General features: G+C 42.6%; 1 protein-coding gene across 2 annotated transcripts in view; it reads left to right on the forward strand.

Annotated features, from left to right (window-relative positions):
- The first annotated feature begins 637 nt into the window (after nucleotides 1-637).
- The window catches only part of ryk (receptor like tyrosine kinase), a 68442-nt gene continuing 43153 nt past the window's right edge, over nucleotides 638-25926 (forward strand). For both annotated transcript variants that reach the window (XM_062997226.1, XM_062997227.1), the window contains exons 1-7: nucleotides 638-1292; nucleotides 17574-17695; nucleotides 18377-18476; nucleotides 18769-18900; nucleotides 22362-22421; nucleotides 22511-22652; nucleotides 24395-24495. In XM_062997226.1, the coding sequence (XP_062853296.1) occupies nucleotides 1067-1292; nucleotides 17574-17695; nucleotides 18377-18476; nucleotides 18769-18900; nucleotides 22362-22421; nucleotides 22511-22652; nucleotides 24395-24495 (883 nt within the window). In that variant the 5' untranslated portion in view covers nucleotides 638-1066. The remainder of the gene's footprint in view (nucleotides 1293-17573; nucleotides 17696-18376; nucleotides 18477-18768; nucleotides 18901-22361; nucleotides 22422-22510; nucleotides 22653-24394; nucleotides 24496-25926) is intronic.

Consider the following 25926-nt stretch of genomic DNA (forward strand, 5'->3'; position numbering starts at 1 on the left):
CTAAAGACAAGTGTTAGTACATGATGGTGAATAGATGGTACAATGGTTCATGAGGTAGTGGCATGTTGTACATTAGCAGCGTAAAATTGGCAATGGAGCCTAAAAAGTAAATAAGGTGCAAAAATACAAAAAGACTTTTCAATATTTGAATAAACAGGTAAAAACAGTCTAACATAGTCAGTATAGTTCAGTGTGTGGCAGCAGAAAAATGTCCTGAGGAAATTGTTACAGTACTGAGTTGATGAGTCTGATTGCTTGTGGGATAAAATGTGGAGCAATGTTGGAGCAATTTGATGCATATTTTAAAAGCTATTAAAGTTATCAAGGTCACGTAACGTTTATAGAACGTTTTATTAACGTTATTGTGAGAACTTTTACATAACGTCAGTGAAAGTTGTGGGAGCGTTCCCTGTCAGCTAGGCTATAACAGCCCTGGACATTTGCAATTATTTAAAACTAATTGTTGTTTAACTATTGTTCTTAAAATATACTTGTTGTCAATTTGTATACTTTTGAAATAAATCTTATTTTCCTCATTTAAGTGTTGCGTGAATTGCGGCTCTTTAAAAGGAACAGAGTGCGCGCTCCCGTTTCCAGCCGTTTTTCCATGCACGCGCGCTCCCGTGCCCCGCCCCCTCTCCCCAGTGAAAACTGAGATTGTGGTTGAGGGGGAGCTGCTGCTGCTGCTGTGTGTGTGTCGGACGGACCATGAAAGGAAAGAGCTGGATTGTACTTTTAACTGCTGTTTTACGTTCTTTTCCGTCTCACTTTGGAATTACAGTTTGTGGAAGATCAACAGGAACGATCTAGAGGAGTGAAACTGACTCGAAACCGGATTATGGGTCGTCACGAAGCCGTTCAGCGGTCGAGTGAATAAAGTTAGCTTGGTGCTAACGCGGTCGGTGACGCGGGGAGAGCCGGAGACCAGACCGCGAGAAGTTTGCGTCGTCGTCGTCGTCGTTGTTGCAGATTCCCACAGTTATGCTGCCTTTAGGAGACCATTCGAGCTTTGGATGAGGTTACGAAGCGAAAGTCTGTGTGATTAAGAGGCTGAGTTGAGGGTGCGATGGTGGGGCGGGAGTTAGCGGTGTGGGGATCCGGGGGTGGCCGGACGGGGTGCTGCTCTCGGCGGCTTGCACAGCTGTGGAGACTCGGTGGATGCGGACTACTCCTGCTGCTTCATTCCGCTCTGTGTTTCGCCAACAAACCCGGCGGATTAAACAACAACAACAATAACAACAACTCGAATGTGAACGTTTATATGAGCGAGGATGAGGTTAAAAAACTTCTGGGTGAGTATATAATGCCTGTTTGATTATTCTAAGTGCGCTTGGTGCTGGTAGTCAGCAGTTTAACTGATATATAAGCTTTACACAAATCAAAACATTCATTTATAATTACATTTGCTCAGTTTAGGTCTTTATTGTAATATAAATGGTCTTGAAATGTATTTAAAAGTACGCTGGTTTTTACGCATGCTCACAGATCCAATCCCAAATTACTCCCTACATTCCATGAAGTGCACTAGATGCGCTATTCAATTCATTATTATACAGGTAATGTAGTGCGCCTAAGTAGGGTGTGTGTATGTATATGAGATTTAGCCACAACTTTTAGCCAAGTTGCATTAGTTAACTATTGTTTGTATTTTTTTTGTATATATTTAAACACTGATAAACAACACTGGCACATGAATTTGATTAAAAACTTAATGCAGTTTGCATGAATAGTGTGTGTCTGTATAGATAAGACTTACCATAGACAGACTGTTTACATTGTAGACAGAATTGGTTCAAATATGCACCCCCTTCCACCCAGGGTCACACAGACGTGTTAATTATAGAGTAAACAGCAAAACTTGCACTCAGTCTGACATTCGCTTTCCTGTTGTCTGCTTTTATTCTGTGTTCAGATGTGCAGTTTATTTATATGCATGTTTAAGGGATGATAAATATATATTATTGAGTCCTTTGCTTGTTTTGCATTCACATCAGCAGCAGACCCCGAGTTCATATATTCAACTTCATAGATCTTGTTCATACCACTGTAAATAATGTATATCATAGATACCGTATATCCTGCACTTTCTGCTTATTGCACTTCTGGTTAGATGCTAAACTGCATTTCGTTGCCTTGTACTTGTACATGTGTAATGCTAATAGAGTTTAATCTAATCTAATCTAATCTAATATAAAACAAAACTCTAAGGACGTTTATTTCTTGGCTAAGTGGGCAGCACTGTCGCCTCACAGCAAGAAGGTCCTGGGTTAAATCTCCATGTGCGGTGGTCCGGGTCCTTTCTGTGTAGGATTTGTGTGGGTTTCCTCCGGGTGCTCCGGTTTCCTCCCACAGTCCAAAAACATGCAGCCAGGCTAATCGGAGACACTGAATTGTCCTGTAGGAACCCGGCCGCTAGGATGCATAAACCAGTGCGTTGTAGTGCCGGTCCCGAGCCCGGATAAATAGGAAGGGTGTGCCAAATCGATAATAACGGGAGCAGCCGAGGAGATTGATTGAAGGACGTTTATTTCTTGTTGGCTTTTACGCCTTTTAACTGCAGTTTATCTTTCTTACTCTTATTCTGAAAGCATTGTAAACTGCCACGTTTTATCCTAACGTTATCATTTTATCCTTATTATGTTAGTCTTGTTTTATTTTTATTTTTAATTAGGAGTTTTTCATTGTAAACAGTCACCCCCAAACTTTTACGGAATTATAGCCTTATGATTTTGAATGCAGTGGCAATATTTGATGTTAGTTTATTAGTAATAAGGGGGCGGCACGGTGGCTCGCCTCACAGCAAGAAGGTCCTGGGTTCGATCCCCAGGCGGGGCGGTCCGGGTCCTTTCTGTGTGAAGTTTGCATGTTCTCCCCGTGTCTGCTCCCACAGTACAAAATTGTCCAGGGCTGTGTTTAATATTAAACTTTATAAACCTCGTGTAATGAGTAACTACCGTTCCTGTCATGAATGTGACCAAAGAGTGTAAAACATGACGTTAAAATCCTAATAAATGAATAAATCTTAGTAATAAGACATAAGTAGAGTAATAATAAATTACAGACCAATCCGTGGTTGGTACCAGAAAGCTTTACGGCATACTTGAGTAAAGCTTGTTAGAAAGAAATGCAATAAAATTATTGTCCTGACTTAAAACTAACAAAGCTTTAATGAGGGTCCAGGTTTCAGGTGATACCATCACCATAGCATCACATGTGCATGAGTTCCAGCCTTATTTATCGCTAACAGATATCAACAATATAAAATAGTTTCATGTTGTTTGTTTAATTTTACTTTGTGCCAACGGTTTGGGCAAAAGAGAAGTCTGTAAAGACGAGGTTTGACTAGTTTGGTGTTCTCGTTTAAGTAAAAGTAAAAGAGCACAAGTTCCCACAGACACTCCAAAATCTTGTTCACAAAGTCTGTACATTAATGCCTGTGGTTTGAAATGAGATGCTCACATACTTATATCCATGGAGTGTGTCTCAGATTGCCAGGTTCTGCCCCAGTCGAAGTGCATTGTGGGTACTTTGGATGTTTCACATTCACATTGCAAGATGGGCCTGGGTTCGATTCCCCAGGATTGTTTCCCACTGTGTGGAGTTCTGTTCTCCTTGTGTTCGTATGTGTCTCCTCCCCATGCATGTTCTCAAAGGTATGCCGTCTTTCCGAGGTGTTTTCTAACTTCTTAACAATGAATCAGACCCACCGCGACCCTGACCAGGCTGGGATGGTAAACCAGACAGTAAGCTAATTGTTTAGTAGTTTAACGTTTTCACTCTTTGACTGTTGACTGTTTAAGACTCTTGGGAGATTAACTGAAGCCACTCACAGTTGTGACGGAATACATTGCAAGCAACTTAAGAGTAGGGGCCTTACTCAGGGGCCCAACGGTGATATACACCGATCAGCCATAACATTAAAACCACCTCACTGTCCATTTTATCAGCTCCACTTACCATATAGAAGCCCTTTGTAGTTCTACAATTACTGACTGTAGTCCATCTGTTTCTCTGCATGCTTTGTTACCTCCTTTCATGCTGTTCTTCAATGGTCAGGACCCCCACAGAGCAGGTATTATTTAGGTGGTGGATTATTCTCAGCACTGCAGTGACACTGACATGGTGCTGGTGTGTTAGTGTGTGTTGTGCTGGTATGAGTGGATCAGACACAGCAGCGCTGCTGGACCCGAGAATAGTCCACCAACCAAAAACATCCAGCCAACAGGTCTAGAAGACGACCGACTCAAACAGCAGCAATAGCCTAGCGGTTAAGGTACCGGACTAGTAACCAGAAGGTCGCTGGTTCCAACCCCACCACTGCCAGGTTGCTGCTCTTGGGCCCTTGAGCAAGGCCCTTAACCCTCAATTGCTCAGACTGTAACTGTACTGTAAGTCGCTTTGGATAAAGGCGTCTGCTAAATGCCAAAAATGTAAATGCAGATGAGCGATTGTGAGCGTTAAGCAAACCAGGACGGCGTCGTCTTTCCGTTCCTCAGCCGCTCTGTCGTTTCCTCTCTGCTCTTCCTTTACGCTCTTTGCAGTTCTGTAATTCCTTTCGCAGATCTTAATCTCGTGCCAGTTCCTTTTTTTCCCCCCCCCGATCCCGGACCTCTGCAGAACGTCTCTCCCCCCACGACTGTTTTAGCGATCCGTCTTCCGAACACGCGGGTGACGAAAGCCGATGCCGGTATTTACGTCGTCTTTTACTTGGGTCTGATTTGCGGTGCAGCGAGTCCTCCTGGACGTAACCGGCTCATCTCGGCGTGACGCGCAGTAAACACGCGGTAAATGGGATTTCCACAGAGATAAAACTGGTGGATGTTAAAGACATTTGTTTCCATTGGTTGCAAGACCGTGTTTCCTCTGAAACCGCTTCCCTCAAGGCTACTGCTGGCAAATTCTCACCGTGAAGAATGTCGTGGCTCCAAGAGCTGTTTTATTTATTACTGCCAGAATGGTGCAGAAACTAAAGCATTTCCCTAAAGAAACTGAAGCAGACGGGGGTGTATGATGGACCTGTATGTTTTTCTGGCATCATCAAGGCTGAACTGGGATCAAACCGGGGCAGTGGTAGCTTAGTGGTTAAGGTTGCTGGTTCAAGCCTTACCATCACCAAGTTGCCACTGTTCGGCCCTTGAGCGAGGTCCTTAACCCTCAATCGCTCAAATCGCCTCGGACGAAAGCGCCTGTTAAACGCTGCAAATTTTCGGTTCGGTAACCCTGCGAGACGCTGAGCGACGCCGCCTCAGCCAGCAAGCTGAAGGGCTGTGTCTCGAACCACATTTTATTCACTGTACGTGTGTACCACACTGGATCTGGTCCTCACACCAGACTTGGCACTGATCGGTGGCTAGGCTGTCTTGTCCATCACCAAAACCAGAATGAAGGTTTCGGAGCGGTCGAGTCAAATTCCTGACGTTGAAGACCTTAAACCTTCAAATGTAGCTGAATTATTATTCTATTTACATTTTATTGTTGTCATTTTGTAAACACTGTGCTATTTAAGTGATATATAAATAAAGCTGCTTATTATTATTATTATTATTATTATTATTATGCAGAAACAAGTGGAGCAAAATGCATCCAATTTGCTGCCAGTCGTGGAACAAACAGTTATTAGGTTGGGGGGGGGGGGGGGGGGTGCAATTACTTTTTCACATGGGTGGTTTAGCCAGAATAATGATCATGGAGCTGCAATCATGTGTCTTTATCTTCTGGCTGGTGTGAAACATTTAAATGGGACAAACTAGCAGCAATAGACGAAATAGAAATAGATGAGGGGGTGAATACTTTTTCACGGCGCCGTAATTAGTTAACATGACGCGTGTAAACGTGCATAACGATCTTAGTCCAAACATTTAGTGAAATCCTCTTAGTCGCAACCAATCATGTCTGTGTGGACACCCGACCGGCCGACAGCACTGCGGAGATTCGAACCCTGATCTCGGAGGTGGTCGGCTATCGTAACGGTCCACTGTGCCACCCGAGCGGCCAGATTATAATAGAGATCGATTATAATAGTGAAGGAAAATAAGTGTCCAGTACTTCTGAATCCCGGCATCCAGGGTTCGAATCTCGGCGGTGCCGTCGGCTGGTTGGACGTCTGCATGGGCGTGATTGGCAGATATCTGAAGTGGGATGCGGTTTGGGTCAAAATAGCCTAGTCACGGGTAGGTGCACGTGTCAGTGCGCTCTAAGTGCAGGTCCTAAACCCGGATAGAAACAGCAGGGTGGCGTCAGGAAGGGCATCCGATATAAAAACCGTGCTGAGTCTAGAACGAGGACCAGATCCACTGTGGTGACCCTAAATACGGGAGAAGCCGAAAGAAAATGTAGGTAAGGGGGCGTCGTGCTGTAGCACCTGGGTGCCCTACACATGTTTTTTTAAATCATTTTTTATTTTCATTTACTGGGATTATTATTGTAGGGTCGGGTTTTAAAGACGTTGAGTTTCAAGTTTGAGGTATTTTCCCCCATAAGGACGTTTGGAGAACCTGTTAATGCATCCATGGTCCCGTGGAGCTGCAGATATTTTAGTCTCATGTAAAATAATGAGGTTGTTTTTGACACTTAAACACTGAAAATAACACAAATATTATATAAACACACTGAAATACAATTACTAACAGTTACACATCAATAAAAATACAATAAAAGCTGCACTTTAGTTTTACTTCTTTATTGTTTCCTGATGCTTCTTAATGCTGGAGATGCTTGATGTTGGAATACCGTATTCCCTTCAGCACCGGCGCATTCACATGAGAACTTAGCGTGACTTATTGTAGTAAAACAGCGAGTGAGGAATGTGATTAGTGGAGGAACTTATGAGCAGTAATAATGAAGAGAAGTTTAGTGCTCCTGTCTCCTTCTTTTACTACATTAAACCACGTTAAGCTTTATTCTCAACCAGAAGCGTTTTAGACTCTGGGAGAAGCTGATTCTGATTCTCACCATTTCTCAGAAGCTGGAGCTGTAACACAAGTTTAAAAGTGAAACAGGGAGGAGAATCCAGATAAACACAGATACATGTGGAGCTGTAACCCTGGATCTGACGCTTATTCCACACATACTCACTATAATGTTTCTCTGTACCGTGTTAATAACACGGTGTTTGTTGTTTACTGGTCTCGGCTGTAACTCGGCCAGCTTCTCTAACCCTGTAATTTACCCACAGAACCGTGTTTGTACCTCGCCAACACTCGCCAGTGCACGACAGCGCCGCAGCTCCTGCTCGCTCCGTGCCGGATTCATGCACAATTGCAGCTGATTCTGGCGAAACCGGCTGATTCGCTTTAAATAAAAATAGTCTCTGTGTGTGCAGCGTCGCCACCGTGTACAAGAGGATCGTTTGTTTCTCGTGTCGGAGGGACTCAAGAAATATATATACAGAAAATCATACAGACTGAAAACATCAGTGGATTTATGCAAAAACTTGTGCAAATTGCAATATTGTGCAAAGATGCGTCATACAAGCACAGTAGTTGAATGTGAGTGTGTATATACACCGATCAGCCATAACATTAAAACCACCTCCTGGTTTCTACACTCACTGTCCATGTTATCAGCTCCACTTACCATATAGAAGCACTTTGTAGTTCTACAATTACTGACTGTAGTCCATCTGTTTCTCTGCATCTTCAATGGTCAGGACCCTCACAGGACCACCACAGAGCAGGTATTATTTAGGTGGTGGATGATTCTCAGCACTGCACTGACACTGACATGGTGCTGGTGTGTTAGTGTGTGTTGTGCTGGTATGAGTGGATTTTTAAACACCTCACTGTCACTGCTGGACTGAGAATAGTCCACCAACCAAAAACATCCAGCCAACAGCGCCCCGTGGGCAGCGTCCTGTGACCACCGATGAAGGTCTAGAAGATGACCGACTCAAACAGCAGCAATAGATGAGCGATCGTCTCTGACTTTACATCTACAAGGTGGACCGACTAGGTAGGAGCGTCTAATAGAGTGGACAGTGAGTGGACACGGTGTTTAAAAACTCCAGCAGCGCTGCTGTGTCTGATCCATTCATACCAGCACGACACACACTAACACACCACCACCATGTCAGTGTCAGTGCAGTGCTGAGAATCATCCAGCACCTAAATAATACCTGCTCTGTGGTGGTCCTGTGGGGGTCCTGACCATTGAAGAACAGGGTGAAAGGGGGCTAACAAAGCATGTAGAGAAACAGATGGACTACAGTCAGTAATTGTAGAACTACAAAGTGCTTCTATATGGTAAGTGGAGCTGATAAACTGGACAGTGAGTGTAGAAACAAGGAGGTGGTTTTAATGTTATGGCTGATCGGTGTATATACACGCACTTGCACACACACAGTCAACACAGTTTGTTCGCTTTGTTTGCAGCACCGTCTTCTCACAGCGAGAAGGTTCTGGGTTCGATTCCCAGGTGGAGCGCTGTTTCGGAAGCTCGCGGTCAGGTTTCACCCCACGTCTGGTCATTATTTATAACCCTCAGCTGACGGTAAAGGTGCCGAGAGACGATTCTGTTCCTCGCTTGGCACGGCGTGTCTGAACGTGAGCCGATGGCACGTCGATAGCTGGCGTATGCTGGTACTGGGCGTACTGGGCGTGTCCGCTTTGTAATGGGATCCTTCCACACGCAGTCGGTGAGGGTTGTGTTTACTTAACACTCGTGCAGAGATTTATGATCTAGCCGGGCCGAAAGGAAAGTGAAGATGATCAGAGGATCCAGTTTGTCCACAAATGTGTGAGATTAGAAGGGATTTGCATGTTCTCCCTCTACAGTGCAGAATATCATTAAACCATTCAAGGAATCGGGAGGAATTTCAGTGTGTAAAGGTCGAGGGTGCGAGCTTAATCTGAACGCTCGTGATCTTCCATCCCTCAGACGGCGCCGCATCAAGAACCTCCACTCAACACTAGCTGATAGAACCACATGGGGTGAGGGATTAGTTTATCAAACCTTTATCAGCTCTACATTACAGAGTTACTGCACTAATCATACTTAAACCTTTACTGTGCAAAAAAGAAGCCTTATGTTAATTTCTCTGGGCTCTGAGGCATCTAGGATGGACCATCACACAGTGGAAATGTGTATTGTGGTCAGATGAATCAGCATTCCAGAAGACGAGAAGGACCGTCCAGACTGTTATCAGCAACAAGTTCAAGACCCAGTACCAGGGTGTATCATGGTATGGGGGTGTGTCAGTACCAGGGTGTATCATGGTATGGGGGTGTGTCAGTACCAGGGTGTGTCATGGTATGGGGGTGTGTCAGTACCAGGGTGTATCATGGTATGGGGGTGTGTCAGTACCAGGGTGTATCATGGTATGGGGGTGTGGGGAACCCTGGTGGTTTTTGTTGCTGGTTAAACCGCTCGGACCGTCGGCCGTGACTCCGGGTCCCTCTGAACATAAACGCGGCGGTGGGCGCAGGATCGGCTCATGTGGTTGTGCTTAATAAACGAGCTTTGGGTCCTTGTGAGGTCCAGGCCGGATTCATTACCGACTCGACCTTCCGCACACGCGGCGGCCCCGGTGCCCTGGCAGCCAGACGGGCCCTCAGACAGACGGCGTAGAGGAAACTAATGTTCATTAATGAGCGGCGCTGAACGTGAGCAGAATCAGAATGAAACTGGGTTGATTCAGGGTGTGTAGAACTGAGTGGAGATCAGGAGTCTGGAGTTCTTCCAGAGGATCAGAAGGTTCTGCGCTTTTTAATGTGGTTCATTGTAGAAACTCTGAAGGGGGTCAAACACCGAAATGTATTTATTATTATTTATTTATTTATTCTTCATGATTCCCTCTATGCTGCATTTATAGATTCATCATGTGTAGAGCTCTGTGTTTGGTTTTCTTTATAGAGATCTGTCTGTCTCTCTGTCTGTCTATCTGTCTGTCTCTCTGTCTGTCTATCTGTCTGTCTCTATCTATAGTTCTGTCTGTCTGTGTCTAACTATCTGTCTTTCTATTTGTTCATCTGCTTGCCTGTCTATCTGTCTGTCTATATGTCTGTATCTACAGTATATGTTTCTGTCTACCTATCCGTCTGTCTATCTATCTGTCTGTCTTGTCTCTCTGTCTGTATCTATATGTTTCTGTCTACCCATCCGTCTGTCTATCTATCTGTCTGTCTTGTCTCTCTGTCTGTCTATATGTCTGTATCTATATGTTTCTGTCTACCTATCCGTCTGTCTATCTATCTGTCTGTCTGTCTTCATCTTCCTGTTTGTCTACCTGCCTCTCTGTTTATTTATCTGTCTGTCTACCTATATATCTATCTATTTGTCTGTCTGTCTATTCTTTCTGTCTGTCTATTTATCTCTGTCAACCTGTCTGTCTATTTATCTATCTGTCTGTCTGTTTATCTGTCTGTCTACCTATCTGTCTCTGTCTGTGTGTTTGTTTATGTATGTGTATATCTGTCTATTCTTTGTCTGTCTGCCTGTTTATCTATTTGTCTATCTGTGTGTTCCTTCTGTCTGTCTGTTATTTGTCTGTCTGTCTCTTTTCATCTATCTGTCTGTCTGACTACCTATTTGTCTGTTTATCTGTCTGTCTGTTTATCTATCTGTCTAGCTAAATACTGTATCTGTCTGCCTGTCTATCTCTGTTTGTCTATCTGTCTGTCTGTTTATCTCTATCTTTCTGTCTGTCTGTCTGGGTCTATCAATCCGTCTGTCTGTCTGTCTGTCTGTCTGACTGTCTTTCTATTTATCTGTCTGTCTACTCGGTCCAAAGAGGGTCGTGCAGTCCCGACCGCTTCTTTTCACCTGCACCGGACGGGTCCATACGGAGATCCGTATCGTGCATGGAGAGTCACGCACTGCTCTGCGTTATTCCCCGTCTCTGTGCAGTACCATCGATCGGCCAGCAGAGGGCGTAACTGCAGCAGTACAGAATCTGTACAATCATCCATGAGGTTGAGATGTGAGCGCTGGTGTGTTTTACCGCGGTATGATGTAACAGGTCTGAATGTTCCAGTCCGTTATGGTTTCTGCGACTCTGTTGTGCGTCTCGCTTTGATTCGGCGCTCTCGATGTGGTTGTAAATCCTGCTGTGGAGCGAATGCCCACACTCCTGGTTGTAAAGCGTCCCGGGCCCTCGGGTGATCTGGAGCTTTACTAGACGGGGTTAAAAGCTTTTGCTTTGTGTCACGATCCATTACTTTGAAGAGGCTTTTTTTCCTCTCGGGGTTTGATTACATTCGTACGGCGTGACGAGACTGTACACGCCGCGCGGGCAAAAGTATTCGGACGCCCCTCCGAGTTCTATTTATTTCATCAGGAAACATTCAGTGAATTTGGCACTCGGGGCCGGTGACATCAGAACATTCCGATGTGTAGTGAATCGTTCCGCCGTCAAACGTCTGGTGAAGCTTGTGGAATGATGCGCCGGTGCTCGGCAGCTGTAGCCGGACGTCTCTGGCGTGATCAGGCTCTCGGAGGCTGAGAGCAGCAGAAAGCTTTTAAGTGGACCGGGGTGAAAGACGAGCCGCGAGCGCTCACAAAGAGAGTCGGTGAATAGCGGACGAGTGATTGTCAGCGCTATTCACTGGGGTTTTTTTTGGGGCCCCCCCCCGCCCTTCCCGGTTCCCTCCTCCCCCAAACTCGGTCTTATTTATAAGCAGCACGGCTCTATCACTGACTGTAGTCCATCTGTTTCTCTACATGCTTTGTTACCCCCCTTTCACCCTGTTCTTCACTGGTCAGGACCCCCACAGGACCACCACAGAGCAGCTATTATTTAGGTGGTGGATGATTCTCAGCACTGCAGTGACACTGACATGGTGCTGGTGTGTTAGTGTGTGTTGTTCATGTGGCCGCTCATCCTCAGCCGGCAGGCAGAGCTGAGATTCAATACGATGTATTCGAGATCCCGCTCTGGTTCCAGCTTGTGTTTTTACTGCTGTTCCACCTGAGCGGCTCCTTTTAAAGTTCTTTAACTTCTCTTAATGTTTTTAGTAGTTCTTTTAATGTTCTTTAAGTTCTCTTAAGGGTTTTTAAGTTCTTTTAATGTTCTTTTAACCTTTTAAAGTTCTTTAACTTCTCTTAATGTTTTTAGTAGTTCTTTTAATGTTCTTTAAGTTCTCTTAAGGGTTTTTAAGTTCTTTTAATGTTCTTTTAACCTTTTAAAGTTCTTTTAATGTTTTTTAGGTTTTTTCCTTAAGTTATTCTAATGTTCTGTTAGTTCTTTTTAGTGTTCTTTGACTTCTCTTAAGGGTTTTTAAAGTTCTTTTAATGTTCTTTTAACCTTTTAAAGTTCTTTAACTTCTCTTAATGTTTTTAGTAGTTCTTTTAATGTTCTTTAAGTTCTCTTAAGGGTTTTTAAGTTCTTTTAATGTTCTTTTAACCTTTTAAAGTTCTTTTAATGTTTTTTAGGTTTTTTCCTTAAGTTATTCTAATGTTCTGTTAGTTCTTTTTAGTGTTCTTTGACTTCTCTTAAGGGTTTTTAAAGTTCTTTTAATGTTCTTTTAACCTTTTAAAGTTTTTTTAAGGTTCTTTAGGTTTTTTCCTTAAGTTATTCTAATGTTCTGTTAGTTCTTTTTAGTGTTCTTTGACTTCTCTTAAGGGTTTTTAAAGTTCTTTTAATGTTCTTTTAACCTTTTAAAGTTCTTTTAATGTTCTTTAAGTTCTTTAAGCATTTTTCTCAGAAGCTTCTCACAAGACGTTTCTAGTGTGTCTGTGTGTGGGAATTTGTGCGCGTTCAGTTAAAAGATGAGGGCGTTTGCATTTGTACGGCTGGGCGCTGATTGACGGGCGTGCTCATGCTGGAACGGGAAAGGTCCTTCCCTAAACGGTTCGTATTGTTTGGCTTTGTCTGGTCGTCCAGCACATAGCAGGAAGTGAAAGTGAATGTGGTGAGTGCTGCTGATGCCCCGCTGCACTGGAGGTCAGACTGCCCCCCCCCCCCCCCCCTCCCCCAACCACCCCTAAAGAAAGTGACACTACTACTGCCCCCCCTCCTCAGTCAGACCAGTCAGTACTGGTGCTCCCATCTGTAAGTGCTTTCCTGTCGGCCGTGGCGCTCGGGCCCCGGGTTGGCCCTCCTCTCGGCGGCGGCCGGGTTACTTTTAGCGCACACCTGTTTGGCATTACGCTGATTAGCCTCCCGACCATCTGCGCCGATAGCGCCGCGCTAGCAGCCGGGAATCCTCCAGCGGCAGCGCTCCCACCCAGGTCCACGCTAATTACATCTAAAGCTCACTCGCGGCGGGTCCGGGCGGGAGTCGCGTTCCTAGCCCGGTCCTCCAGATCCGGATGTGGAGAGATGCTTTGTGTGAACAGTTTAGGGAAGGCCTAAAGAAAAGCTCAGTTTGAAGACTCGGATCCACACAGCAGCTCTGGGACGAACCGGAACACCGACTGATCAATCGGCGCCCAGGCGTGCAAGTACAGTCACGAGGCACACTCACTTCGCAGGTCACACGGTTGCGCGTCCGAATACTTTTGGCCTTTGTAGTCCATCACTTCATGGCATAATGTCACCAGCTAACAACGTCCGCACATCTCAGCAGCGACGTCCAGACTAGCACAGAGTTACCGCCACTGTACCAGCCGTCTGAGGGTATTTTTGAACCCCACCCACAATCCGGTGATCCACCAATCAGACGATGAGAGAGCAGAAATCCGCCGGCGGAGGGTTTTCTCTTCTGTAGCGAGAGCCACAGCGCTTCCTCCAGACTCCAGGTCCCTTCAGTCTGTCTCGTGTTGTTCAGCGCAGCAGAAGCTCTTCAGTCATGAAAGAGCTTTTGAAGCCACATAAAACGACATGCCCCCCCCCCCCCCCCCCCCCCACACACACACACACACATACCCGCCCCCCCATTACACCAGCGCTCGGTTCAGACTGGTGTCAGAACTGGTGGAAACTCGCCAGCGAGAGCTTTTCCCCAGATCGTGTGGTTAACCGCAGATCGTTTGAAGGCGGCTCGTTGTTGCTCGTTTGTGAAAGCGGGTGGAGGGGACGAGACTGGAGCCTGGAGAGGGTGGTAGTGCCCTCCACTGGATCGTGCTCAGGCACCAAACTCTTAGTTATGAGTTAAAACAAGCTGTTATTATTCATTTAATTCATTATAAACAATGAAATTATTATTATCGATAATTTTTTATCCTGGGGAAAATTTATTAATAAATAAGAATCAACTGTTAATAATAATAGCAATAATAATAATAATAATAATAATAATAATAATTAAGTAATTTATTAAAATAATAAAATAAATTAATTAATTAATAATTAATAATAATAATAATAATAATAACTTTATAAAAATTTAGTCAGCCAAAGGGAAATTATTAATAATAAATAATAATCTGTTATTATTATTATTAATTCATTAATTTTTATTCAATCATTTATTATTAATAATTGATAGTAATTTCTTCAATTGTTATTATTTTTATTAATAATAATAATAAAAGATGAAGTATTGAAATAATTAATTTATTAATATTTATCTTGTTGTGTTCTTATTTGATTTAAGTAATTATGAATAGTAAAGTAATTATTACTATTATAAATAAATAGATATTTTATTCAGCCAGAGGGGAATTATTAATAATAAATAATAATCAATTATTATTTTATTTATTATTAATCAATTTCTATTGAATTATTTAATAATAATAATTTATTAATTTCCTTATTATTAAGAATTATTTATTAATAATTGAAAAATGAAAATATTAAAATAATGACTTATTTATTAATTACTCATTAATAAAATACTTATTAAGAACGAATGAAAATCTTGCAATGTTCTTATTTTATTTGATTAGCCATGAGTAGGGATGTAACGATACACACTACCCACGATGCGATTCGATTCACGATACTGGGTTCACAATACGATTTTTCCCCCAATTTTTTAAAACAAAATGGAATTGAAGACAAATTTTGACAAAGTTTCCTTTTATTATTTCTCTTTTTAAAAACTAAATATCTTTTATTTATTTAAATAATGAATGTCCTTTTATTTCTGAGGTAGGTACCAACTATGCAAAACGATGCTGCACATTTCACTTTTTGTGTAAAAAAAACAAAAACAAACAAAAATGAAACAAATCCCACATTGATTCGAAGTATCCTCACATAAATAAATTTGACTGGAAAATTTCGAACCTGGCAACCCTGTAGTGACGTCAACCAGGCGAGGTGAATAGTGCCAGCGCCCTCTGCTGTTTAAAGTGAATATCGATTCATTATACATGTCAACCGATCTGAATCGTTACACACGTGAATCGATTTTTAACTTGTGGTCTTGTGGTGCATCGTTACGACCCTGGCCGTGAGTTTATTCTGCTCTTTTGATTAATTATGAATAATGAAGTAATTATTAGAGATAGATAGAAAGATACTTTATTATCTCAAGGGAAATTATTAATTTTAAATAATAATTTATTATTATTGTCATCAGTATTATTTCTATAAAAATAATTTTAGCTCATTAATTAATAACAATTATATTTTTAAATAAAAATGTGTAATAAATTATTATTATTAATAATAATAAGTTATTAAAATGAAATTTGTAAATAATTAATTATGAATAATGGAGTAATTATTAGACACCTTATTTATCCTAAGAGAAATTATTATTCATAAATAATTATTTATTATTATTATTTTTATTAAAATAATTGTAGTTAATAATTATTAATAATAATTTATTTATTTATTAAATTAATATGATTAAAATTAAAAGTATTATTATTAATAAATAAGTAAAATAAAATATTTAAATAATTTATTGATGAATTACTAAAAATCTGTGAGAATCCTGCAGTGCTTATTTGTTTTGATTAGCCGTGAGTTCATTCTTCTCTCGCCTCCTGTCGTCTCTCAGGACTCTCAGTTTTCATACTTTTGGTTTGTGACACTGTAAAAGCCCTGGGTTCGAGCACCCTTGACCCCTCAGGCATCCACTCCCTGTTAGGGTTGGGAATCGTTTGTATTTCAGCAAGTCGGTTTAGGGAAGTCCCTGTTCCCCTCTGCACCAGGGTGAGCTCAGTAAGAGTGTTTAAACACTGTGAATTGGGATGAATCGGAAAGCCGACTTTATTTCATAAATTCCTCTTTAACCCAATGAGCACAAATTCCCACATGCACGTTCCAGATCCTGTGGAAAGCCTTCTAAAAACAAAGGGTGTCCCAAAGGGCGTGGGCAACTCCATATGAATGCCACATATTAGGAACAGTGGAGGCCTAGTGGGTGGAGCTTTGGGCTATCAATCGAAAGGTTGAGAGTTCGAATCCCAGCTCTGACATGCCGCCACCGTCGGACCCTCGGCACCCGGGTTGGCATACTTTTCGTCTGCGTCAGGCTCCACTCTGCCTATCAGTTCACACACACACACACACACACACACACACACACACACACACCCACACACACACACACCCCTGGGGCACGGGTTGAGATTTCATCCCTCGTTCGGCTTCACATCAGCCGCGTATCCGTCAGCGCCCGCGCTCTCCCTGCCGACGGGGACAAACCGAGCCCGTTCCACAGCACAGGTGTGCTAGGGGTGGGGGGTGTTTTTCGGGTGCACGAGGAATGTGGCCGCCCCCGAGAGCTTGTTTGGATTACGGCATCCTCAGGCCGGGCTATTAGGGAACGTCAGCCGGCCCAACGGAAGAGGTGATAGCGAGGGGTGAGGACCTGGAACGTAAACATCCTCCAGCTAATGCTGCGTTCAGAGCCGGGGGAGCGCGTGGATTCTGACTGTTTAAGAGTCTTACAGTCGTGACCGTATACACCGATCAGCCATAACATTAAAACCACCTCCCTGTTTCTACACTCACGGTCCATGTTATCAGCTCCACTTACCATATAAAAGCACTTTGTAGTTCTACAATTACTGACTGTTTCTCTGCATACCTTTTTAACCTGCTTTCATGCTGTTCTTCAATGGTCAGGACCCCCACAGGACCACCACAGAGCAGGTATTATTTAGGTGGTGGATGATTCTCAGCACTGCAGTGACACTGACATGGTGGTGGTGTGTTAGTGTGTGTTGTGCTGGTATGAGTGGATCAGACACAGCAGCGCTGCTGGAGGTTTTAAACACCGTGTCCACTCACTGTCCACTCTATTAGACACTCCTACCTAGTCGGTCCACCTTGTAGATGTAAAGTCAGAGACGATCGCTCATCTATTGCTGCTGTTTGAGTCGGTCATCTTCTAGACCTTCATCGGTGGTCACAGGACGCTGCCCTGGATATTTTTGGTTGGTGGACGATTCTCAGTCCAGCAGTGACAGTGAGGTGTTTAAAAATCCATTCATACCAGCACAGCACACACTAACACACCAGCACCATGTCAGTGTCACTGCAGTGCTGAGAATCATCCACCACCTAAATAATAGCTGCTCTGTGGTGGTCCTGTGGGGGTCCTGACCATTGAAGAACAGCATGAAAGGGGGTAACAAAGCATGCAGAGAAACAGATGGACTACAGTCAGTAATTGTAGAACTACAAAGTGCTTCTATATGGTAAGTGGAGCTGATAACATGGACAGTGAGTGTAGAAACAGGGAGGAGGTGGTTGTAATGTTATGCTGATGAGCTGCTCTGTACTTTTCCAGGTCTGGACGCCGAGCTGTACTACGTGAGGGACGGCGTGGTCAATCACTACGCTCTCTACTTCATCCTGCCGGTGCCCAGCAAGACCAACAGCCTGCATTTCACCTGGCACTCCAAGAGCAAGGTACGCTCTGTTCAGGACCGTTTTCTCTGTTTCTTCCAGGTTAGTCGTACCCAGTTCCTCTTCCTTTCCCGGAGACCCCGATGGTGTTATTCCACGGAGGAGGGTAAATTCTCCCGACACGCCCTCCCTCAAACTTCTTCTTATTCGCTCGTACGTTAGGGTCATGTGCTGATCTCCACGTTCCTCCACTTCTCCTTACGTAGTGTCGAAGACCCCGCCCACTTTTTTGTAATCTCATCCTTTCCCACCCAGCAGACGAGTGGCCAGTTGTGCCCGCTAAAGGGCGCCCAGCTGACCGGTAGCAGAGCTGAGATTCGAGCTTGGAGAGATCTTGCACAATATGGACATATTTGTCTGTATGTGTTATTACCGCATTGCCCTGGTCAGTGTTGCAGTGGGTCCGTTACCTCCCAGGATTTTTAACTTGAGGTACGGTGCTCCCGCCGGAGCCGTGCTACCCATTCGAACACAGACGTACAGACCGATCCAATTTTAATGATTATTTATTCCCTTAAATGGTCGTTTTCCATGTACTTCACTTTAAACAATAGTATAAGGTACAACCTCAGAAAATAACTGTTCATGTTGTTTTTTTTTTTTGTTTTTTGTTTTTTTGGTCCATTTTCACTGTTAGAAAAGCTCACATTTGCTTTTTTTCTCCTCTCCCGCGCTCCTGTACAGGTGGAATACCGGTTGGGCTTCCTGGTGGAGAACCCTGCAGCTATGGACCAGCCTCAGAGTAACATCTCAGCCCAGGGAGAGGTTCCTCTCACCCGCTCAGGTGAGCCACACCGGAACGAACACCTTCATCACAATTCCTATTCTCTCTCTCTCTACACAGACGCATTCACGTCATCCCACACTCCCGAGAAGAGGGCGTGTCTAAACCCTTAGCTCCCTTAAAATGCTCCTACCGAGGCGCCTTCATTCTGAGCGATGATCTGACCGGATGACGAGGGAGCGTCCGGCGCCTCCTCAGCGCCGAAGGCAGGGCGGGGGTCGCTGGGTGTTCACACAGACCCGTATTCTGTGCTGTTGTAACGTTGTGTGCTGTGTGTTGTACCTGTGTACAGTGTTCAGGGTGGACCTCTTCTGCTCGGGGAAGGTGGACGCCGAGGCCGTTCTGACGGTGCAGCTCAGTCTGACCATTCACGCCCATAACTTCACAGTGCTCAACTTCAAACGCAGGAAAATGTGCTACAAACGTAAGATCCCATACAGATCCGACCGAGTGTGTGTGTGTGTGTGTGTGTGTGTGTGTGTGTGTGTGTGTGTGTGTGTGTGTGTGATTATGGTGTGTGTGTGAGTGATTATGGTGTGTGTGTGTGAGTGATTATGGTGTGTGTGTGTGTGATTATGGTGTGTGTGTGTGTGTGTGTGTGTGTGTGTGTGTGTGTGTGATTATGGTGTGTGTGATTATGGTGTGTGTGTGTGTGATTATGGTGTGTGTGTGTGTGATTATGGTGTGTGTGATTATGGTGTGTGTGTGTGTGTGTGATTATGGTGTGTGTGTGTGTGTGTGATTATGGTGTGTGTGTGTGTGTGATTATGGTGTGTGTGTGTGTGTGATTATGGTGTGTGTGTGATTATGGTGTGTGTGTGTGTGTGATTATGGTGTGTGTGTGTGATTATGGTGTGTGTGTAATTATGGTGTGTGTGTGTGTGTGTGATTATGGTGTGTGTGTGTGATTATGATGTGTGTGTGTGTATGTGAGTGATTATGGTGTGTGTGTGTGTGTGTGTGATCATGGTGTGTGTGTGTGATTATGGTGTGTGTGTGTGATTATGGTGTGTGTGTGTGATTATGGTGTGTGTGTGTGTGTGTGTGTGTGTGTGTGATTATGGTGTGTGTGTGAGTGATTATGGTGTGTGTGTGTGAGTGATTATGGTGTGTGTGTGTGTGATTATGGTGTGTGTGTGTGAGTGATTATGGTGTGTGTGTGTGTGATCATGGTGTGTGTGTGTGTGTGATTATGGTGTGTGTGTGTGTGTGTGTGTGTGATTATGGTGTGTGTGTGTGTGTGTGATTATGGTGTGTGTGTGAGTGATTATGGTGTGTGTGTGTGTGTGTGTGAGTGATTATGGTGTGTGTGTGTGTGATTATGGTGTGTGTGTGTGTGTGTGTGTGTGAGTGATTATGGTGTGTGTGTGAGTGATTATGGTGTGTGTGTGTGTGTGATTATGGTGTGTGTGTGTGATTATGGTGTGTGTGATTATGGTGTGTGTGATTATGGTGTGTGTGATTATGGTGTGTGTGTGTGTGATTATGGTGTGTGTGTGAGTGATTATGGTGTGTGTGTGTGTGTGTGTGTGTGATTATGGTGTGTGTGTGTGATTATGGTGTGTGTGTGTGTGTGTGTGAGTGATTATGGTGTGTGTGTGTGTGATTATGGTGTGTGTGTGTGTGATTATGGTGTGTGTGTGTGTGTGATTATGGTGTGTGTGATTATGGTGTGTGTGTGTGTGTGTGATTATGGTGTGTGTGATTATGGTGTGTGTGTGTGTGATTATGGTGTGTGTGATTATTGTGTGTGTGTGTGTGTGTGTGAGTGATTATGGTGTGTGTGTGTGTGATTATGGTGTGTGTGTGTGTGTGTGTGTGTGTGTGAGTGATTATGGTGTGTGTGTGTGTGTGTGATTATGGTGTGTGTGTGTGTGTGTGTGTGTGTGTGATTATGGTGTGTGTGATTATGGTGTGTGTGTGTGTGTGTGATTATGGTGTGTGTGTGATTATGGTGTGTGTGTGATTATGGTGTGTGTGATTATGGTGTGTGTGTGTGTGTGTGTGTGATTATGGTGTGTGTGATTATGGTGTGTGTGTGTGTGTGTGTGATTATGGTGTGTGTGATTATGGTGTGTGTGTGTGTGATTATGGTGTGTGTGTGTGTGATTATGGTGTGTGTGTGTGTGATTATGGTGTGTGTGTGTGTGATTATGGTGTGTGTGATTATGGTGTGTGTGTGTGTGTGTGTGATTATGGTGTGTGTGATTATGGTGTGTGTGTGTGTGATTATGGTGTGTGTGTGTGTGATTATGGTGTGTGTGTGTGTGATTATGGTGTGTGTGTGTGTGTGTGTGTTCCTGAACCTTGTTATTGAAGCTTTTATGTCTCTCAGTCATGTGGGAGGAAATGCCCAATAAATTCATGCTCGGATTATTTAAAGCACATGAGCCTCATGTGGTCTGAATCTTCTCTCTCTCTCTCTCTCTCTCTCTCTCTCTCTCTCTCTCTCTCTCTCTCTCTCTCTTGTGGTAGAACAAGAAACAAAAGGGTGAACGCGTATGTAAGAGAGTGTACATGAGTAATAGTGTATAATATGTGAGAGAGCGTGTATGAGAAAGTGGGCGTATGTGAGGGAGCGCGTACACGTGTGAGAGAGAGAGAGAGAGAGTGTGCCTGAGAGAGTGTATATGAAAGCGCACATGAGAGTTTACAAAAAAGCCTACATTACATCATATGAGAGAGCATACATGAAAAAGCATACGAGAGAGTTTACATGAGAGAGAGAGCGTACAAATGAGTGTGTACATGAGTGTAAATGAGAAGGATCGTACATATGAGACAGCGTACAGATGAGAGAGAAAGCGTACACGAGAGAGCATACATGAAAAAGCATACGAGAGAGTTTACATGAGAGAGAGAGCGTACAAATGAGTGTGTACATGAGTGTAAATGAGAAAGATCGTACATATGAGACAGCGTACAGATGAGAGAGAAAGTGTACACGAGAGAGCATATATGAAAAAGCATATGAGAGAGAGAGCGTACAAATGAGTGTGTACATGAGTGTAAATGAGAAAGATCGTACATATGAGACAGCGTACGAGAGAGCATATATGAGAGTGTACATGAGGGATTGTGTAATGTGAGTGCATACATGTGAGAGAGAGTATACATGACGAAGAGCGTCCGTATGAGCGTACATGAGAGTGCACGAGTGAGTATAAATAAGAGAGCGCATACATGAGTACATAAAAAGATCAGACATATGAGAGAGCGTACGAGAGGGAGCATGCATGAGAAAGAGAGAGCATGCATGAGAGAGTTTACATAAAGTTTGTATGAGAGAATGTGTAAGAGAGCGGAAATGAGAGAGTACATGAGAGAATGTGTAAGAGAGCGGAAATGAGAGAGTGTACATGAGTTTACATAAAAAGATCATACATATGAGAGAGCGTATGAGAGAGAGCATGTATGAGTGTACATGAGAGAAAGCGTATAGGAGAGTGTACATGAGAGAAAGCGTACATGAGAGTTTACATGAGAGAGAGCGTACAAATGAGTGAGTACATGAGAGTGTAAATAAGAAAGATCGTACATATGAGACAGCGTACAGATGAGAGAGAAAGCGTACATGAGAGAGCATATATGAGAGTGTACATGAGAGTGCACGAGAGTATAAATAAGAGAGAGCATACATGAGAGTTTACATAAAGATCATACATATGAGAGAGCGTATGAGAGAGAGCGTACGAGAGAGAGCATGCATGAGAGAGTTTACATAAAGTTTGTACGAGAGAGTGTACATGAGAGAATGTGTAAGAGAGTGTACATGAGAGAGCGGAAATGAGAGAGTGTACATGAGAGAGAATGTGAGAGAGAGAGAGAGATACATTCTACTTTTTGGTCTAACTTGTGCCTCTTTTTGTTTTCTCTCTCATTAAGGAATCGAGCAGCCAGATCCTCCCAAAATCCTCCCGTCCCCCAACAGAACCCGACCAGACCGTAAGTCCCGCTCTAATCTCGGCTGTGTTTCATTACATTAGCGCCGCGTTGGTCCGGCTGTGTTCCATTTCCTTGTGTTGTGCCCGCAGTGGACAGCGTGACGGCCACCACCACGTCCACCAGGGTGTTCTACATCAGCGTGGGAGTGTGCTGCGCCGTCATCTTCCTGGTGGCCATCGTCCTCGCCGTCCTGCACCTACACAGCATGAAGAGGGTGGAGGTGGACGACAGGTGAGGAGGCCGAGTTACGGCGTGTCCATCACTGAATGTTGTTGTTCAGCGGTGACGCGATTCCATTGGCTAAAGGAATAAATTAAACTGTGTTTAGGAGGAGGAGGATTAATTATTATAAACCATCTCTCCAAAATCATGTTACACCCCTCATAATAAACTCTATTACTGCCTACTGATGTGGACAGAAGACATTCCTCTTAATAATAATAATAAAATATATAATATTAATAATAACAATAATAATACTAGTAATAATAATAATAATAATAATATATAATAATATTAATAATATAACAATAATAATACTAGTAATAATAATAATAATAATAATGGCAATAATAATAATAATAATAATAATATATAATAATATTAATAATACTATTTATAATAATAATAATAATAATGGCAATAATAATAATAATAATATATAATAATATTAATAATAACAATAATAATACTAGTTATAATAATAATAATAATAATGGCAATAATAATAATAATAATAATAATATATAATAATATTAATAATAACAATAATAATACTAGTAATAATAATAATAATGGCAATAATATTAATAATAATAATATTATATAATAATAATAACAATAATAGTACTAGTAATAATAATAATAATGGCAATAATATTAATAATAATAATAATATATAATAATGTTAATAATAACAATAATAATACTAGTAATAATAATAATAATAATAATAATGGCAATAATATTAATAATAATAATGTTATTATTATTAATAACAATAATGGCAATAATAATAATAATAATAATAACAGTAATAGTACTAGTTTTAATAATAATAGTAATAATAATAATAATAACAATAATAATACTAGTAATAATAATAACAATATGAATAATAATATTAATAGTAATAATAATAATGGCAATAATATAAATAATAATAATAATAATAGTAATAATAATAATAATAATAATAATAATAATAGTAATAATAATAATAACATTACTAACAAAAATAATAATATTAATAATAATAATATTAATAATTATAATGATAATAATATTAACAAAAATAATATTAATAATAAGAATGATAATAATAATACTACTAATAATAATGATAATAGTAATATTTACAAAAAGAATATTAGTAATAATAATAATAATATTAACAAAATAATTATAATAAAATAATAATATTAATAACAATAATATTAACAATAATGATATGAACAATAATAATAATAACAATAATATTAATAATGATAATAATATTATTAATAAAATAATTATAATAAAATAATATTAATAATAATAATATTGATAATAATATTAACAAAAATGAAGATATTAGTAAAAAATAATAATATTAACAATAATAATAATGATAATAATAACAATCATGCGCAGCACAGTGGCTAAGTGGGTAGCACTGTCGCCTCACAGCAAGAAGGTCCTGGATTCGATCCCCAGGTGGTTGCATGTTCTCCCCATGTCCGCGTGGGTTTCCTCCGGGTGCTCCGGTTTCCTCCCACAGTCCGAAGACGTGCAGTCAGGTGAACTGGAGACACTAAATTGTCCATGACTGTGTTGGATATAACCTTGTGACCTGATGAATCTTGTGTAGTGAGTAACTACCGTTCCTGTCACGAACGTAACCCAAGTGTAAAACATGAAGTTAAAATCCTAATAAACAAACAATAACATTATTTAACTGTGTTATTAATGTGACGTCTGTGTTTTTTTTACAGTGAGAGCGACAGTGGAAGCTCACAGGGTCTCTCTCAGCCTTCCACCCAGACCACGCAGTACCTGAGAGCAGATACTCCCAACAATGCCACCTCAGTCACCAGTAAGATCCGCAGCCCTCACTAGCACCTGCACTCACTCACCATTCAGATTAAAAAAAAGCGTTTTTGGTTCCTTTGTGCTCGGTCGCGCCCTCATCTTCACAAACGGTTCAGGTTACAGAAGGAAAAATGCAAAAACGGCACGAACTGGCTACTGATGAATGAAAACGTTCTAGATCCGTGGTGCTTTAGGTGGGCTGAGGCGTAGCTGTGGGGACAAACAGCAAATGAGGTGTTTGATTATTTTTGTGTTATGCGGTGGCGCCGCCGCTGCTACACAGGCGTATTTGTGTCCCCTAAAAATATGTAGAGCTTATTTTAGTACTCAGATCTGGTTTATTCACTCTAACGGGGCTCGGCCGGGCTGAAATTAGGCCTGGTTATTTTTGTAGGGTGGCGGAGCTGTGAAGTATCTGATCTCAGTGATTTCTTCTCTGCTAATAACAGTCATGAAAAGATAAATATACACAAGTAACCCGTGTTTACCAGTGAGGAACTATTTCAGTCCCGCACGGAGAGTAATAAAGGCCTCTCGGACCCGAGCTGCCCAAATTGGAACTGAGAACGTTAGATTTTATGTGTTGGTCACATGATGAGAAGAAAATGAATGAATTTAGGCCGATGGATTCCTTCCACATTCCAAAAGTTCTTTTATTGGAACCATGTCTGGGGAGTATTCATTCTGGCCAGTGTTTACAGTTGGTGCCGGACCCACAACAACCCTGACCAGTGAAGTGTTATTATAGCAGGGTGTCTGTCTGTCTGCCTGGATGTTTGAGTGCATGTCTAATACCCGGTTCACACTACACGATTTTTGCCCTGATTTGGCTCGGCAACTGATTTTCCCTGTCGGGAGCGACTCGGCGTTAACTCGGCTCTCAGTCGCTAAGACCGCTCGGCGACTGGATTGAGTTTTCTAGCACGTCAGATAGGGCTGGGCGATATATCGAGATTTTAGAATATATCGATATATTTTCATACGCGATATAAGATAAGACAATATCGCTTATATCGATATAGATGTTATGTTCCAGTTAGATCCGACAGTTCGTCTTTCTCTTCTCCCAGTTTGTCTCTGCACATGTTCACCTGCCCCGCCCCTCTCCCTCACTGCCCCGCCCCTCTCCCTCACCTGCCCCGCCCCTCTCCCTCACCTGCCCCGCACCTCTCCCTCACTGCCCCGCCCCTCTCCCTCACCTGCCCCGCCCCTCTCCCTCACTGCCCCGCCCCTCTCCCTCACCTGCCCCGCCCCTCTCCCTCACTGCCCCGCCCCTCTCCCTCACCTGCCCCGCCCCTCTCCCTCACCTGCCCCGCACCTCTCCCTCACTGCCCCGCCCCTCTCCCTCACCTGCCCCGCCCCTCTCCCTCACCTGCCCCGCCCCTCTCCCTCACTGCCCCGCCCCTCTCCCTCACTGCCCCGCCCCTCTCCCTCA

Source organism: Trichomycterus rosablanca, chromosome 6 (assembly GCF_030014385.1).
Source record: "Trichomycterus rosablanca isolate fTriRos1 chromosome 6, fTriRos1.hap1, whole genome shotgun sequence".
NCBI classification, from domain to species: domain Eukaryota; kingdom Metazoa; phylum Chordata; class Actinopteri; order Siluriformes; family Trichomycteridae; genus Trichomycterus; species Trichomycterus rosablanca.